General features: G+C 45.6%; 1 protein-coding gene across 1 annotated transcript; it reads left to right on the top strand.

Annotated features, from left to right (window-relative positions):
- Positions 1-11,979: 11,979 nt before the first annotated feature.
- LOC311189445 (left-right determination factor 2-like) lies at positions 11,980-14,964 on the top strand (the record flags this gene model as incomplete). Its single annotated transcript, XM_084261109.1, has 4 exons — positions 11,980-12,244; positions 13,052-13,298; positions 14,070-14,309; positions 14,625-14,964. 4 exons carry the CDS (start codon positions 11,980-11,982, stop codon positions 14,962-14,964), a joined length of 1,092 nt encoding a protein of 363 aa, XP_084117235.1.
- Between the last annotated feature and the right edge of the window lie 1,433 nt (positions 14,965-16,397).

Raw genomic sequence — 16,397 nt, 5'->3', positions numbered from 1 at the left:
TTTCCCTGGAGCAGAACGCTGTGTGATTGCTTGTGCAGGCGCCACAAAACATGCTAGGAGATCTTGCAGTATAAACCATCGGAGCTCAAGTCAGCAGGGTTTGCTGGAACCTTGGATTGAAAGCAAACTTTTGTTGAACTAACCTCTCCAATCCCATTTTTGATCAGAATGTATCAGAAGAGGAAACCTAGGGGGATTTGTGAGTTTTTTCCTTTTTTCTTTTTTCTTACTACTTAGTTGGACAACTTTGTACAAACTAGTCATTGAATTGGTTGGTCTGCTTTATCCACTCTCTATATGCAGAGTCCAGTGACATCCCCAGATTTTAGACTTAAGAACTGATTTCCAAAGCTGTGATGATGACCTTTCCTGGTTCAGTCTCTTGACTTCCCTTGAAAATCTCATCATCAAGCACGCTGCGGGAACATTTATAAATGTAATTTATTATATTTTTAATGTGTCGAAACCTAAAGCCTTAATATATGTGGTTATCATTTCAGAAGAGACAAATGGGGCAGGAGAGGTGTGTGGAGGGTGTGATTCTGTATGTAATGGGGGGGCTGGATTGCACAGAGCTGTCAGTTCTGGATGACATAGTAGAGAGTCTCTGGGTAAGGATTAAGGGGATGTTGTTGTGGGGGTCTACTCTAGATTGCCAGGCCAGAACAGCAACACTGACATATTGTCCTTCAAGGAACTAAGAGACACCTCTAGATTGAATGCCTTTGTCATTATGGGGACCTCCAACTTGCCTGACATTAACTGGGAACACCATGCAGGGGATTCAGACAGGTCCAGGAGAATCCTAAAGGGACTGGATGATAACTTCCTTGTTCGGGTATTAAGAAAGCCAACAAGGAAAGGTACCCTCCTAGATCTCTTGCTTGTGAACAGAGAAGGTCTCATGGGAGAAGTGGTGGTAGGTGGCTGTCTTGGCCGTAGTGACTATGTAGTAGTGGAATTTAAAATCTTTGTTGAGAGGAGGAAAACAGCCTCCATGGGCTCCAATGGGATTCGTCCCAGGGTACTCAGGGAGCTGGTAGATGTCATTGTGACAATTACTTTTCAACAGTCTTGGCAATCTGGAGAGGTCCTGGTTGAATGGAAGCAGGCAAACATTGTCCCAGTTTTCAAGAAGGGTAAGAAGAAGACCCTGGTAATTACAGGCCTGTCAGTCTCCCCTCTGTGCCTGGTAAAATTATGGAGAAAATCATCCTGGGAGTTACTGAAAAACATCTGAAGGACAATCACTGGTCACAGCCAACATGGGTTCAGGAGAAGAAGGTCCTGTCTATCCAATCTGATTTCATCTTACACCCAGCTGGTTGACCAAGGGAAACCAGTTGGCATTATTGGTTTGGATTTCAGTAAGGTTTCTGATAGTGTCTCATGGTATCTTGCTGGACAAAATGTCCAGCATACAGCTGGATGAAGCCACAATGCATTGGGTGGGCAGTTACCTGTAAGATTGGGCCCAGAGGGTGGCTTCCTATGGCTTCCTGACAAGGGGGAGCAAAGGGGCAGGCCCTGATCTCCTCTCTTTGGTGACCAGTGATAGATCCCAAGGGAACAGCATGAAGCTGTGACAGGGGAGGTTTAGGTTGGATATTAGGAAGAGGTTCTGCACTGAGAGGGTGGTTGGGCACTGGAACAGGCTCCCCAGGGAAGTGGTCAGAGCACCCAGCTTGGCTGAGTTCAAGAAGTGTCCACATGATGCGCTCAGTCCCATGCTCTGACCTGTCTGGCCCTGTGTGGAGCCAGGAGTTGGACTCGATCCTTATGGGTCCCTTCCAACTCAGGATATTCTATGATTCTATGATTTTAAAAATGAGAATATATTACAATAGAAATATGGATTCAATAATACTTAAAGGAACTTTAAAGTGAGCAATCTTTTTCTTTCCCTGTGCAAGAATTCCCACTTCCCACTCCTGGAATTACAGATGAAAAAAGGTCAGAGTACAGACTGTGAAGATTTCAAATATCTTTGATTTTCTTTTAATGTCAGATTAATTTAAAGCAAACAAGAAGCAGCAGAATTAAGATGCTTCATGAACTTCTGTGTTCTGCCTAGGAGCTTGAACCAATAATTACCTCTCTAGTTTCATATATCTCAGACTTTAAAATTAGGCTTAATCTGTTAAATTCAGATTCTGCTTTGCAAAGAGCCACGAAAGCCCCTGTTACATTTCCCACTGCAGCAGTCACTTGGCCCCTTTGCAAGATACACGGTGCAGCGGGCGAGCACAGGGACCGCTAATGACAGCAGGATGATCCTGGTGAGCCTAAGCAGGGGCTCTGGTCCCAGGTACATGAGGCACAAGTGTCTGGGGTCAATTGATGACAGGATGCAGTATGGCTTAAGCAGGAAGCCGTGAAGAGCTCTTGCCATGGCAGACAGCCATGAGCAGAGGCAGTGTGGCTTTCGCCATCAAGGAAGATCCTGCATCCAGAGCCTGGCTTTACTAGAGCATGACTGGAAATGGTGGGGTACAGCAGCATCCAACCATTTCCAAGTGCATGACTGCTGCTCAAGGCGCGCTGTGGGCATCTGGGTCCTTGCTGGGCACTTTCTGGCACCTCCACTTCCAGGGAAGCAGAAGAGTTGCCCAAATACTGGCCATTCCTTAGCATGTGATCAACCTGTTGGATCTATTATCATCATATCTTCTGACTTTCCCATTCACATCCCTCCCTACCCACTTTCATTCCTCTTTCTGTAGTATTTTATTTCTCCCTCCCATTCACCCTTTCTAACATTCCCTTTCTATAATTATTTCATATTCTCTGAATCCCTTACTTTCTCCTTTCAAATGTATGCAAAAGGGTATAAAGGAATTTGCTTGCACCTCTTCCAGCTGAAGACAGCACATCTGACATTGCCTCAGGAGTAGGAGTGTGGCCTGATCTGCATAAAAAGGGAAAGTACTGTAGTCACTGCAAGCTGAGCTTAAATTCATAGGTGATCAATGGAGAACTTCCTTCCCTGTAAGCAAGCAGTGACTGATGGCAAGAGGGATATCTCTTTTTTTACTAAGATACTTTATGTACAGCAATCGTTACAGCCTGTTGGCGATCAGGGGTTTGTTGGTAGAAGCTGTGATTGGCTGGTGCCTTTGAAAATCAGGTTATTTATTTTGGTGTCTAAATATAGACTTGAAAATTTTGGCCAAGGCAATTTGCTCAAGGTCAGTATTCTGATTCAGGGGCACAACTGAGAAGAAAGCCTAAATCTTTTCAGCTCTCTCTTCCTATTGATACTCTGTGCGGTTTCAGTAAATAAGGTGTTGGTATATCCCAATTACATACCAGATTATAATGAAGTAAGTGATTAATTTGAGAGGAGTTAAAAGCAGGTCCTGTGAAGTGGCACAGACACTCTGTGGGAGTTCCTGGAGTGAGATGGACCCAGGGCAGAAGAAAGGAGCACCTAGGCAAACTGCCTCTGCCCTCATGACGTGGTGCACCTTTTCTTTTACACCCTGTCTGGATCAGTTCCTGAGGCTGTACTGGCACAACTGAGAGAGCAGGTGTAAGCTGGCACTGCTGTACACGGAGCCCTGGAATGAGCAGACTTGAGGTTTCAGGCCCCAGATTGCCAACTGCTGTGGGATACAGTGAGCCAGGTTGATTGTAGCACCTTCGCACCGTAGTTCCTGTGAAGATTAGAAAGGTTTCAGATGTCAATGTGCCATGAATTTAGTAGTCATACACCAATAAACCTTGAACTTATTATTCAAGTTACCACTGTGAGAGCATTTCTCAGAGGATGTGAAATGATGTTAAGAAACCAGTTCCCATCCACGTCCCTGAGGAAACAAGACAATTGTGTTCTGTGGTTGCTGTGGTTTCTGGATCAGTTTCCAGGCAAGCCCAGGCAATAGTATAATTTCATGTCCTATTAGGAATCTGAGTTTTTCCTTCTTTAGAAAAGCATGTGTTTCGAGAGTTTACCAGCCTAAGAACATAGTGAAGTCCAGAGGTAAGCTTTCCTACCACAAGGGACTGAGAACAAATCCAGTGGTGCAGCCTCCAAAGAGTTACAGGAGCCAGTCTTCCAAGTCTGATGCACATGGGGATGTTTCAGATCCCTTCCACTGCATTTGCAGAGTCTGAATTTCATTGAAAACACCATTTTTCTGGATTCTGCCTTTGAGGTGCTGTAACAGATCTGGTCAAACTGAGTAAGTATCTCAAATTAATTCCTGGGTCATCTATGTCTCTGCTCTGATTATAGTAATTCATTTCTAGTTTTGCTGTCACAGAGGTAAAATACTCTTCTATCTTAGCATCAAAGCAAATAAGAGGACACCAAAGTTTTGCTCAAATCAATGAAAAATAGACTGTATTCCTTTTTGTGCCTTTGAAAATCTTCTCAACGTGTATGATTACCCTGAAGTCCATGCTGGCAACTGCTGATGCTAATGACCATGCTGCATAAATAAAGCAAATTTCAGTCACCATGTCTTTACTATAGATATTTAGCCTGGACAGCTGAGAAATGCTCTCTTCAAATACATGGCATTTCCTGTGGAATCTCCTGTTGAATCCAAAACTAAGGTTCAGAAATACGCTTGATTGCTGTGTGCAAATGTTGGTTGCTCCTGGATTACTGCTTTTGAATAAGCAAATGGCTAGGTAAGAAAAGGAAAAAAAAATCCAAAACCAACTGAAGTTTGTGTTTCACGCTTCAAATGACTTGGCCAAGTGTGGCTAGATTCCCTTTTAAAATCAAATGGCCATGGTGCATCTCCCAGGGTCCTGTAGGATGAATGCTAAAAGGATTAAAACTAGTCAGGTCACACAGCTTTATTTCACTCTTTACAAGGACCATGTTAAATCCGAGACTTTCTACCCCTTGTTTACATAGATATGGGTACATGGCAGGAAATGACATAATTTAACCTGTGCCATGAAGTAAAATACCCTTTTGTGTTCCGGTTTGGAGACAAATATGCAAGGAACTGTGTTTCCTTCAGTTCTTTCCCCCTGAAGTCTTTTGCATCATAAAGTAATCATGTACCAAAAAAGTTAGGAGAGCAATACAATGACAATACAAATATTTACGTGAAAACAGCTCTGTAGTAGAAGCAGTCTATCCACACACTCACCTTTCTGAACATAGCAGCATTTTTTGAAGGCAAAAGAAAACTAGGGGCCTACTTTGATATTTGTTATTACAGAATTCTTAAAGGTGTAACAAGGTGCCTAGTCTGGGCAGAAGGGGAAAGAAATGAACAGGGGAAATAATAAATTAGCATAAATAGTAAACAACTTGATTTTCAAAAGTGAGTTAATGATTTGGAATTTTATTAACAGACCTAGGATCTTTCAAAATGCATTTCAAATACTCTGTAGCCATTTAAGACCATTCTTATAGAAGGGATGGCAGAACTCTGAAGACAATGAAAAGATGCCCGCCAAGTCTGATGCAAAGTTTACAGCCAGTTAGGCCTGGCTCTTTTTTTAAAAAATGAACATTAAGCATCTGATGAGGGATTATAGTCTGATCAAGACTGTCATTTCCAGGAAGATTGTTTTGTACCTCTTCAATATCCTGGGTTTCTTCCCAGAAGCCTCTCAGCCCTCCTGCCCCAGTATCCACACAGTTCACCCAGAGCTCCAGCAGGCAGATCTGGTGGTGGTGCTGGACCCATTCAGAAATCCACTTCATCATCCCTTCTTCCATCACAGTGCTACTGTGTTGTTAACACCAAGGAAGAAAGCCACGTGCAGGGAGTGATTTTGGAACAATGCATCTAGGTCCCGTGGTGTAAAACCTACTGACAAACAGTAGCCCCAAAGTCACTTCAGCAGTGGATGTGACAGATGGAAAACAACTATTATAAGCAGTTGAGATAATTTTCCTGCTGTTGCAGGCATCTTTTTTCAAATCGATATATTTGCTAAGGCACCGCTTAAGTTACCTTTAAATACCTGAGTGAGGATTAATGGAAGACTTTAGGCAGTCACTCCACACTCTTATCAGATTTATCAAACTAGAGAAACCTAAACTATTTATCAATTCTATCCTGTTCTCTCTGTGCACGTTTAGCCAACCTTGCAGTGGTTCTTGTAACTTTCTGTGCAAGGAACAGCCCTTTTTTGCACTAAACTAACAAATTGTTTTGCATGATTGCTTACAGTGCTTAGCAGAGAAGGTTCCTTTTAGATCTCACTCGTCTTGTACTTTAATCTTTTGGCCTGCAAAAAAAAATCCCAAACAACCAAACATCTTCCAGCAAAGCCAGTAATGCAAATTACTCAGCTTTCTTTACCACGTAGTTCGTAATCTTTCTGCCTGTGCAGCTTCTCTCGGTAACAGAAATAAATTACAGCTGCTAGAATAGAGGATTATTTTTTCCTCTGAGTTGGGAATAAGTGATTAATTTTGTCTTTTTCTTAGCAAAAGAGTCTGTTCAATGAAACAAAAGTTATTAGAGTTAAAATTAGCTGGAGGAAATACCAATCCATAATTAGGCCAGGCTACTCCATTGCACAGATGAAATATGACTTGTATTCCATGTGTATTAGGAATGACAGGAAAATGAAGGCACTTCTGAAGTGTTGGAAGCCCACTCACTACACAAACTTGGCACAGAGTCTGTAAGGGGTAGAGGACATGCTCCAAACTTTCTGAAGACTATAGAGCCAATCAGCCCCCAAAAGCTGTGTTGACGTGGGAGCCCAGCTCTCTTAACAGTACCATGTGCCATGAACCCTCCAGCTGCCACATTTCCCTCCAGCACAGCAGGCGCTTCCCTCCCACACGGGTCCCCTTCTGCCAGATGCACGTGCTCTGGGGTAGGTGGCCGAGGGGGATTGCACACTGAGCCCCCCAACTCCACGTTCACTGGAGCATGTTGGTTTAAAGCCCAACTCAGCAGCAAGCACGGCGAAGGGCAGGGAGAGCCTGTGCAGCCTTTCAGAGCATCACCAGCACTGCTGGGCTCACAGGTGGGCTCTCACTTGCGTCACTGAGGCAGGAAAAACATACTCATAATAAAAGCAGATAAAATTTTGCAGTGTAAACACACAACTGCAAAGAGGAAAAGAAAAAAGAAAACAAAGGTAGTGTTTCAACTAGGAAGATAAATGGGCTTTTATTAAGCGGTGCTCCTACAAAATACAGCTATTTCTGAGGAATGGAGACATTCTTCTATGAAGTGTACTATGGTGTAAAGCAAGTGGTTTAGATCTGTATGCTTACTTGTGTGATTCAGCAGCATTTGCTAAATGTCAGCATTTTTGCTAGCAGCTTTTTCTGTAGCCATCAGAATGGTAACAAATCGTGCTTCCCCAGCGACACACCAGGCACAGTCTAGGGCAGTGGCGGGGGGGGGCGGGGGGGAAGACTGCTGAGAGGACAGAAAAACCTGTATTTAAACAGTTGTGTTTGCTTTTCTGTTATATATATATATATATATATATGTGTGTGTGTGTGTGAGATTTCTCTTCTGCCAGAACACTGGCACTTTGCAAATGTTGCCAACACAAACCCTGTGAGCAAACCAGCTGACATCAGCTGACTGAGGACATGGTAGGACTTTGGACATTTTATCCATTTCTCCTTAAACAGGCAGCCTTTTGTCTGGGGTTTGGACCGAAACAAGCCTCTGAGTAAAAGCCGCCTGCCTCTGGAAGGCTTGCTTAAATCGATGCTATCTGAGATACAAAGCACTTAAAGTTACATGACCTGAACTCAAGATCAAACCAGGTTACTATACTGAATAGGCTGTGGGATAAATGCATAAGGGAACAGTATCCCTGTTGCTGCCTGGGGCTTCATCACCAGCATTTGTGAGAGGAACCCAACAGGACACTGAGCTGTAAGATATTTCCTCTGGGGATAGCCTAGACTGGTGAGGAGGAGAAGCAAGCTCGTGTCCTTGCCTGGATTAAATGACTTGGATAATTTCTGTATAACTCAAGCAGATGATTTTTCACACCACAAAACTTGCTCCTGAAACTGGCTCCTTAGCTGGCAGGCAGAGCAAATGTTAGGGACGCAGTGTCGTTGTTGTGAGGTTGGCTGCTGTCAGGTCAGAACAAATAGGATTCGGGTCAGGCCAGAGACACAAAGTTTTATCTCCCAGAGTCATGTTGGCCAGAGTTCACAATAGGGACATCAAGTCTGTTTCATGATTTTAGGCCCGCAGCAGAGGGACACTGGAAATGCATACGTAAGGGCAGGTAAGTCAGGCAACGGCTGTCCGAGCACAGGGCCTCTGGGCCCAAAAATTAACATGCCCAAATTTTTTGAACCAATCTGAAGCATCAGAAAGGATTTAGTGCAGATCAACACCCTGCAATGAGCAGCTCCTCTGTTTTCAGGAAAGGCAATGTCAAAAGCCCGGGCTGCCTCTCTGGTGGGGGACCGAGCATCCTGCCATGCTTGCACTGAGGGCAGGCCGAGCCACCGGCCCAACGAACTCTGCCTCTTGCCATGGGACGGCTCGCTGGAGTGGGCTCGGTGTGCTCTGCACTCACTCTTTGGACTTGTTTGACACAGAGGTGGTCCCTGCAGAGGAATGGGGGTCCCACCACTGGCATGGACTGTGCCGGTCAAGAAGGAAGCCAAGGAAATCCCAGTTAAATAGCCTGGGTTTAAAATACTGCTGGGCTGTTAACGTTGAAGCGCTGGCCTTGCAGCTGTTGGGGTGTGAGGCAGCGCAAGAAGGCCACGCCTTCGAGCACATCCTGCACTTTGCTTACACTTTTGAAACCCCTAGCCTAGCACTTCACATGACCAGCCTATTCTGTGGAGTTTTTGCTGGCGACATAAAATGATGTGCTTAAAACTGGTGAAGAGGAAGAAACAGAACCTCTACTTGGGTTCTTCTTTCACTTGACAAGTTTATACTTGCATCTTAACCATTGTTTATTTCCACACTCCTAGACTCAAAAGACCCTGACTTTGGGGGAAAACAGACCAAAAATCAACATAGGGGCGTGCTCCCAGCTCTACATGATAAGCCTGTTGCTCAAATCAGAGCTTTCCTTGGAGCCCACAGAAGTTGTTGCCTCTCACATCATTCAAGCAAAGGCTGTTGTAATATGGGACAGATTGTAATACAAAATAATTATCTCCATGGAAATTCAAATCTCGCAAAATTAAATATTTGGGTATTCACTGACACACTGCAAATGCATTTGAAATATTCTTGTTTCCTGGGATAATACATCAAATTAGCATACATCATTAGGCTAAGCCTTTCACACTTTTTCTTTTAAACCATTGGATTTATTTACCAAAAATCATTGCATAGATATGCTGCTCCTAGAGAGCAGTTTGTACCTAAATGAATAGCTTAAATAGAGTGAATCTCTAAGTGCTGGCTTTTATTGAAACTGCAGGTTGCTTGTACTACATCCCCTGCAGCCCCTTTCCATCTTCTGCTTGACATTTTGAATGTGCCATGCAGGTTCTAATACACATTACACAAAAAGAACTGTTATAAAATTCCTGACTTTTTCTTGTTTGCACGACAGAGGGGGAATGGCAAATCCTCCAATTGGACCAGATAATCACAGCCCTGTGAAAAGCCTACAATCCACATCCTCTGTTTTCTTTTTGACTGAGCTTTGGCTGTGCTTGGTCAATAATTTTAATTTATGTGCGAAGCCCATAAATCACCTTCCAATACACACTGGACAGTGAAGCGTCCTGGTAGATTAAACATCAGCCTCAGGAGAAGAGGTATCCGGATCCTGGAAAGCTGGGTGCTGCTGGAACAATCTGGCATTTTCATTTCATGTGATCATGTTTTTTGCAGAGCCCTCACTATGTAGTAGGACCACTCTCCAGAACGAAGATAGATCAGAGGGAGAAGGTTCACAGGATCAGATCTTCTGACATGTTTAAAGAGAGACTGCTACAAGTGTGTGAACTTCACTTTTATCCAGCTGACTCTAAAACGATATAAAGGTAACAAATTCACTGCTGGAACTGAGTTAGCCAACACTTATAGAGCATATATGAAGGAAACCAGGTCTGAACACTGCTTAGTTTCAGTCTGTGACTGAAGCCTCCACCATTTGTCACGCAACTGCATTTGATCCATCCCACGTGAATCCGAAATGTGCCGTCTAGCTAAGGAGGAAGGCTGGTGGGTATAACCAGCTGCACGGAGCCTTCTGAAGGGGCTGAGGGGGTCACAAAGATTTCAGGTGGAGAAAACAACCCCAAAGTTCCCTTCTCTTATTGGCAAGGGCAGGAGTTTCTGACACAAGTTGAGGCAGTCACATGAAGTAGGTATTTTTCACTGCTATTTGTGGCTTGGAATGAATATAACTGAAAATATTGATTTGTTCAGAGAAAGATGCTACATAAAGGGAAAGATTAAAGAATGTCCTGCCCTGAGCCATGCACAAACAGCTAGTTTGCAATTTAGCCTTAAAATTCAATTGAGGTACCTCTTTAACATCTGATGGAGGCTTTATCATGTTTAAGGAGACAAGTTTCTTAAAAGGTCATAAAGACAAAGTGAGCAGTGTTTTAGTTAGACTCTTTCAGACAGGTTTGTTGCCTTCCTCTGCGTATGGGCCAGACTGCCTCTCAGTTGATGCTTGCTTTAATGAAGGGTGAGCCACAACGGGATGCTTTTGTACAAGGTCACTACTTCAGGTCACTGCTCCAGCCAGATGTTACTCAGGGTGTGCCATTCAGCCTGGACAATGGATGAAACTAGACCAGCTTTGACTCATTCACACAAACAGATAAAATCCAAAGATCTTTTGATGCTGAAGATATTTGCATGTATACATATACACACACAAATATATATACACATACACACATATATACATGCTCAGGCCTTTCTGTTCTTGTTACTGCTGGAGAGGATGAGGATCTGCCTCGAGTGCCATGCTCCTTCACACGCTTTATTGATCACATTTTATTTTTTCAGATGACGTCTCTCAGGATTGGTTTCAAAAATGGATTTCTGCATCTTATGTCAGCAAAGGCCAGGGAAGCAAAGGATGTGAGCTTCAAGTTTAAAGGCTGACTTCAAGACAAACAACCACCACCACTACCCCCCCTGCCAGCTTGCTCTTGAGAGACAACTCTCTATCATGATTTTTTAATAGAGTTCAGACTACTGACATTGTTCATCCAGGTTTTGGAAGAGTGGTTTCTCACGTTCATGAAAGGTGATTTGCCTTTATATAAAGCCGCCTTATTTTAAGCACAAGTATTATTAAACTCACAGGAATCCATAAAGAGTGATGGGACGTTTTCCTAAAATGTCAAGCCTGTAAATCTTCTACTTTCTGTGATTCAGAAGCAGCATAAAAGGCCATAAACCATTCCACTGCTGTGATTCACTGCTCTGATTCATATGCTTGATACAAATATTCAGAGATCAAAGTGATACCTACACGCCCTCCCCCCCGCCCCAAAAAAAACCAGTATTTAAATTTTTTTTTAATGCCTGCCATAAAGATGGACTTCCAGCTAAAGCACTATTCTCCTGACTGATTTGGGATATTTTGGGTACCAAATCCCTTGCAGTAAAGATTGACACTTCCTTTAAGAATCATATGGTACGGTGCCTAAAGCAATGTACTCTGCAGATGTGTTTCCCCCTTGACCTAGGCTGAATATGAGACTCTGATCCCTCAGGGGTTTTCTGTGCAAAAGTTTCCAGGGAATTAAAAAAGCATGGAAGCTTCTCCTCTGTGAAGGAATCTGGAAGCTCCCCTAAAATTTCTTTTATTAACTTTGCAGTAGGTGAAGGTGTTAAACTGGCATGTGTCTACTGACAGGGGAGTGATCCTTTTAAGTCCTCTGCTTCATCCCCACTTGTGGAATTTGTTGTGCCAGTGGGACAAGGCTGGCTATAAATCCCCAGTGCAGGGGACCTCCATCCCACTCAGGCAGCCTGCCATCGTATCTCTGCCAAGAGCAGCCCCGGGGAGATCCCCCCCCCCCCTTCATCTCTGCTGGGCAGGCAACTGCTTCGCTGACAGGAGAGGATGGATGTGAGGTTCACCCAGATGCTCTGCACGCTCTTCCTGGTCGTCACGGTCAGAGCGTTCACCCAGGAAGGGTTCAAGGAGGCGTTGCTGAAGCAGCTGGGGCTCTCTGAGGTCCCTAAACTTCATAAGAGGGACTTGGTGGATCTGGTTATCCCAGACCACGTAAAGAACAAGTACATCTCCATGCTGAAGCGCCAGCGGGTGAAGCGCCGAGCTTCGCCGAGCCTGGCTGGCATCCTCAGGGGGATCCCTGGCAACACAGGTAACGTTTCTGCCGCTGTCACTGTCGGGAACTCCGTGCTGCCGCAGGACACGGCAGGGGGGAGAATGAGGTTTGGGTCTGGCTCCAAGCTGGAGCTGGGTATGAGAGGGGCATGCAACAGCATCTTAAAATTAACATGTGCTTGTAACTGCGTGCACCTAGAGAGGGGGTCCTGCACTCCTCCCAAGGGCGCGATAGAGGAGGAAAGCCTTGGTACCCAGGCGACATTCTGGGCAGGTGGAAAAGTGAGGTGAAAAGTAAATGTCGGTAGAAAGTGTAGACATTGCAGTGTTTTGGCTGGAACTTCAGTGTGCCCTCTAATAGCAACCCCACCTTTTCAAGGATGCTTCACTCTCCCTTTCTTTTGTCATCTTTGGGAAAAGTATCAAGGAGGAAATCAGTGATACAGACACGGTGGGGTCTGTACAAGGGCACTTAAAGCTTGTTTCACTTTCAAAAACCTGCATAACACCCTGGGCAGCAAATGAAAAGAGTCCTTCGTTGCAAGCGGTGCAGTGTGCTGCTTTGGTGCCCAGCGCTGGCACGGAGGGATGGGCCAGTTTGGGGGCAAGCTGTAGAGATCTCTTTCCATTGCAGCCAGGTTGCAGAGACTGCAAGAAGAATGAGGGCATTTGCAAAACACTGATTGATATGCATTAGAAAAGGTGTGTTTAGTGGCTGTCCCTGGCATGGGGGCTCATCTAGGGAGCATGGGAGGAGTGTGTTGTGATGATAATTGTGGATAGCTGTGAGTGCTTTGCTCACCAGCAATGACAGGCTGTCCTTTTTTGCTCCTGATGTGCACAGGCATGGCAGGAAAAGTCTTCTACTCTGACACCGCCACCCGCCAGAACCTCATCTTTGACCTGGAGGGCAGGATACCTAAAAACAGCGAAGTGACAATGGCTGAGCTGAAGCTTTTCAAAAAGCCTCTGGACAGAGCGAGCCTGCCTGCCAAGCAGTCTCACAGGCCTGTTTCCAATGCCAGAGTCAGCGTGTACTGGGTGCAACGGCAGCAGGATGGTACCAACAGGACCTCCCTGATAGACTCCCGGTAAGAGAGGGAACTCTCCTCAAGACAGGACTCCTGTTATGGGCTATGAGTCCTCTGGGACAGGTTTGGGTGTCATGTGTTTGTGCCTCCAGTCAGGCTGATTGCATTACATCTGTAGCCTCTAAATCCAGAAGCAGTTTGTAAGAGCAGGTACAAGGCTAAGGCTGCAGTCTATGGTGATTTGTTGAAATAATCTGTGTGTCCTCTAAAAGCCTGTTCACTTCTCTCTCACTAACTTACCTGGCTGCTAGTTTTCTTTCCGTTGGCCATTTCCTTAGCTGGTTTAAATAAGTAAACTGTGGAAAAGGCATCTGATTCTGTGGCCTTGAGCTCCGTGGAAGTTTTACAACCCTTAAAGGCAGAATTTGTCACCAAACTAATTGTCTGGGTGGGTAGAAACTTATGGCCCTAATACAGCTATGACAGGAGCAGGTGGGAGTAGTGGTGTTTGCCATGCTGTCATCATGAATACTGAGGCTGCATGTAATCCTGCACTGCCAAATCCATGCACGGGCATGAATCAGTATCTTGACATGAGCAGGCACAAAGGGTTTTATTTAGCCTTTCAGGTGTCTGCTAGATCCGCATGCTTCTCTTTGTGGTGTGAGTTAATTGCCGTGGGTGATTGCACAGAGCACTCAGCAAGAATTACTGCATCATCACGGAAGGTGACAATCTAGAGGAAGCAAATTATTCTGCTGCAAAAGGAGCATGATGAGCCCGGGCTCTGTCTGATGGGCTTGTCTCTAACACCAAGCCCCTGTCGCACAGGCTGGTTCCCATACGCGAGTCGGGCTGGAAGAACTTTGACGTGACTGAGGCGGTGCATTGCTGGCTGCGAAACAAGAGGCGGGAGCCAATGTTCCTGGAGGTCTGGATTGAAGGAGAAAGGATGGGCAGTTATGCCTCAGAAATGGCCAAAGCCGTGAGTTTCACCTCGCAGGACCCCAAGGACAAAGCCCTAGGCAAACCTGAACTGGTGCTTTACACCCTCGACTTGGAAGACTATGGGTACGTATGGCATGTAAACGCGTGCTGTCTGCGGTGGAACTTTGTCCCTGAGTTATTGTACCGTGTGTGCCAGCTCAGGGCATGCAGCTCTGGCCCTCACAGGCAGACAGACCAGTGTGAGAGTTAGGAACCTGCTGCAGAATCACCCCTCTCCTCTTCCCAGATTTGTTACCTGAATAGTCAAAGAAAATCTGGGCATGAGCTAAGTTCCATCTCTCAGGGCCCACCTGTGCCATCATGGGGTGAGGGGTTATGTCTTCCACCCTCCTGGTTTCTAGTTACAGCAACAGTTCTTGTTTCTCCCTTGGTGTGCAGGGGTCCCGGGGACTGCAAGGAGGAGCCGGTCATGGGCAAGTCCACCTGCTGCCGGCAGAAGCATTACATCGACTTCCGTGAGCTCTCCTGGGCGCGGTACTGGATCATTGAGCCGGCAGGGTACCAGGCTTACCGGTGCGTAGGGGGGTGCCTGCAGCCCCCCAGCCTGCTGCAGCGCTTCGGCTACGGGGAGCGCACCTGCGCTGTGGTGGAGAGCTCCCCGCTCCCCATGATATACCTCGTCAAGAGGGGCAACCGCACTGAGATTGAAGCAGCCGAGTTTCCCAGCATGGTTGTTGAGAAGTGCAGCTGCATTACGGACAGCATGTCACTGGTGTGAGACGTGGGTGCCCTGCTGGGGACCTGAGGCTCTCACAGGAGAGTGGGATGTCACCCAGTTCCCTGATGCACTACAGCCCAGAACAGCCCTGCTCCCTAGCCCTGGGGTCAGTGATAAAGATCTGGGGGGGACCTCCAGATACCCTTCAGCAAGGGTCAGCAGTGGCTGGAGCTGCAGCTCTCCCTTCTGCCCCGCTACCCTGCAGAGAGGGAGCACTTAAAGGCACTGTCCATTCTCAGAGGAGCATCTGTCTTCACACATACCTACGTGAGGGTTACCTCTGGAGCCTAATGCTTCCTGAGGCCCCCTTGTTGCTAGCCAAATTTCACTGAATTTCATGGAGCCATGTCCAATTAATTTTAGTCCCCGCCTCAGAAGTATTGCAGCCAGCTGCAGGCAAAGGAGGAGTGGTGTGATCATCACCAGGTGAGGAAGTAATGCCTGGGTTCAGCTTTTCCTTCTCAGGCTCGGGGCATTTTATACCTTTTGGTTCTTGTCCATCCAAGTCATGTTTATGGTGAATTGTAAAGCAGAAGCACTTACCTGTATATGTTGTATAAACACACAAACACACACACACATGTACATATGTATAGTATATGAATATGCATTGTCTAGATACGTATGGGATATACACATACTGCCTACATGCATGTATATGTATACATAAAATATTGCCTAGAGCTCAGAGGAACATATACCTATATGTGTGTGTATGCATCATATGCATATATACATATATATACATATATATACATGCACATAAGAAGTCAGAGAATTCTGTTTGCTCACACAGTTCTAGGCAGAAACTGGAGTCCTGAGGTCGATGGGAGGATTAGAATGTAGGTTTGTCCATGTGAGCAGCAGTCGTAGAGTCAGGCCTGTCTTTCCCTGCTTGTGTATTACAGTTGTTTCAGTGTAGGAATATTTTCCAAGTTTCGAGTGCTTTCGAACTCAAGGAACCAATAAACCACCATTATTAAAGTTGCCATGTGTTTGCTTGTATTCATTCTTAGGGGAAAGAGTGGAGGGAAAAGATCTGTCCTGTTTCTGAGTGCACTCCAGTCATAAAACCACCTATAAACACAGGCAAGGTAACAGCTCCTCTCCTTTGCCTGCTTCTGGTAAAGCTTTTCTGCTCAGGCAGAGCCTGGGGCTGGGCTGACTCAGCAAGTGAAGCAGAGCCAGTACCACCAGCACTTCCCCCAGACCTGCTGTGGGGTTTAAGCCAAGGCTTAAAGACAAAACCTAGAAAGAAAGGCATCTGAGAGGCAAGAGGTGATGCTCTCTGTGAGGCCTGCAGCAGTGCAGTGCCAGAGCCTGCAGGCAATCAGCTGTAGTGCCAAAAGATGAGCTGCCTCCCACCCTCTCCCTTCCCCTTCTCCCAACATATCCCCTGAACAAATGCAAAGATAATGTGGTTTAATCCCTTT

This window comes from Gallinula chloropus (genome assembly GCF_964237585.1).
Source record: "Gallinula chloropus genome assembly, chromosome: 3".
Taxonomy (NCBI): Eukaryota; Metazoa; Chordata; class Aves; order Gruiformes; family Rallidae; genus Gallinula; species Gallinula chloropus.
The sequence above is the reverse complement of the archived record's forward strand: the minus strand, read 5'-3'. Positions and strand labels throughout refer to the sequence as shown.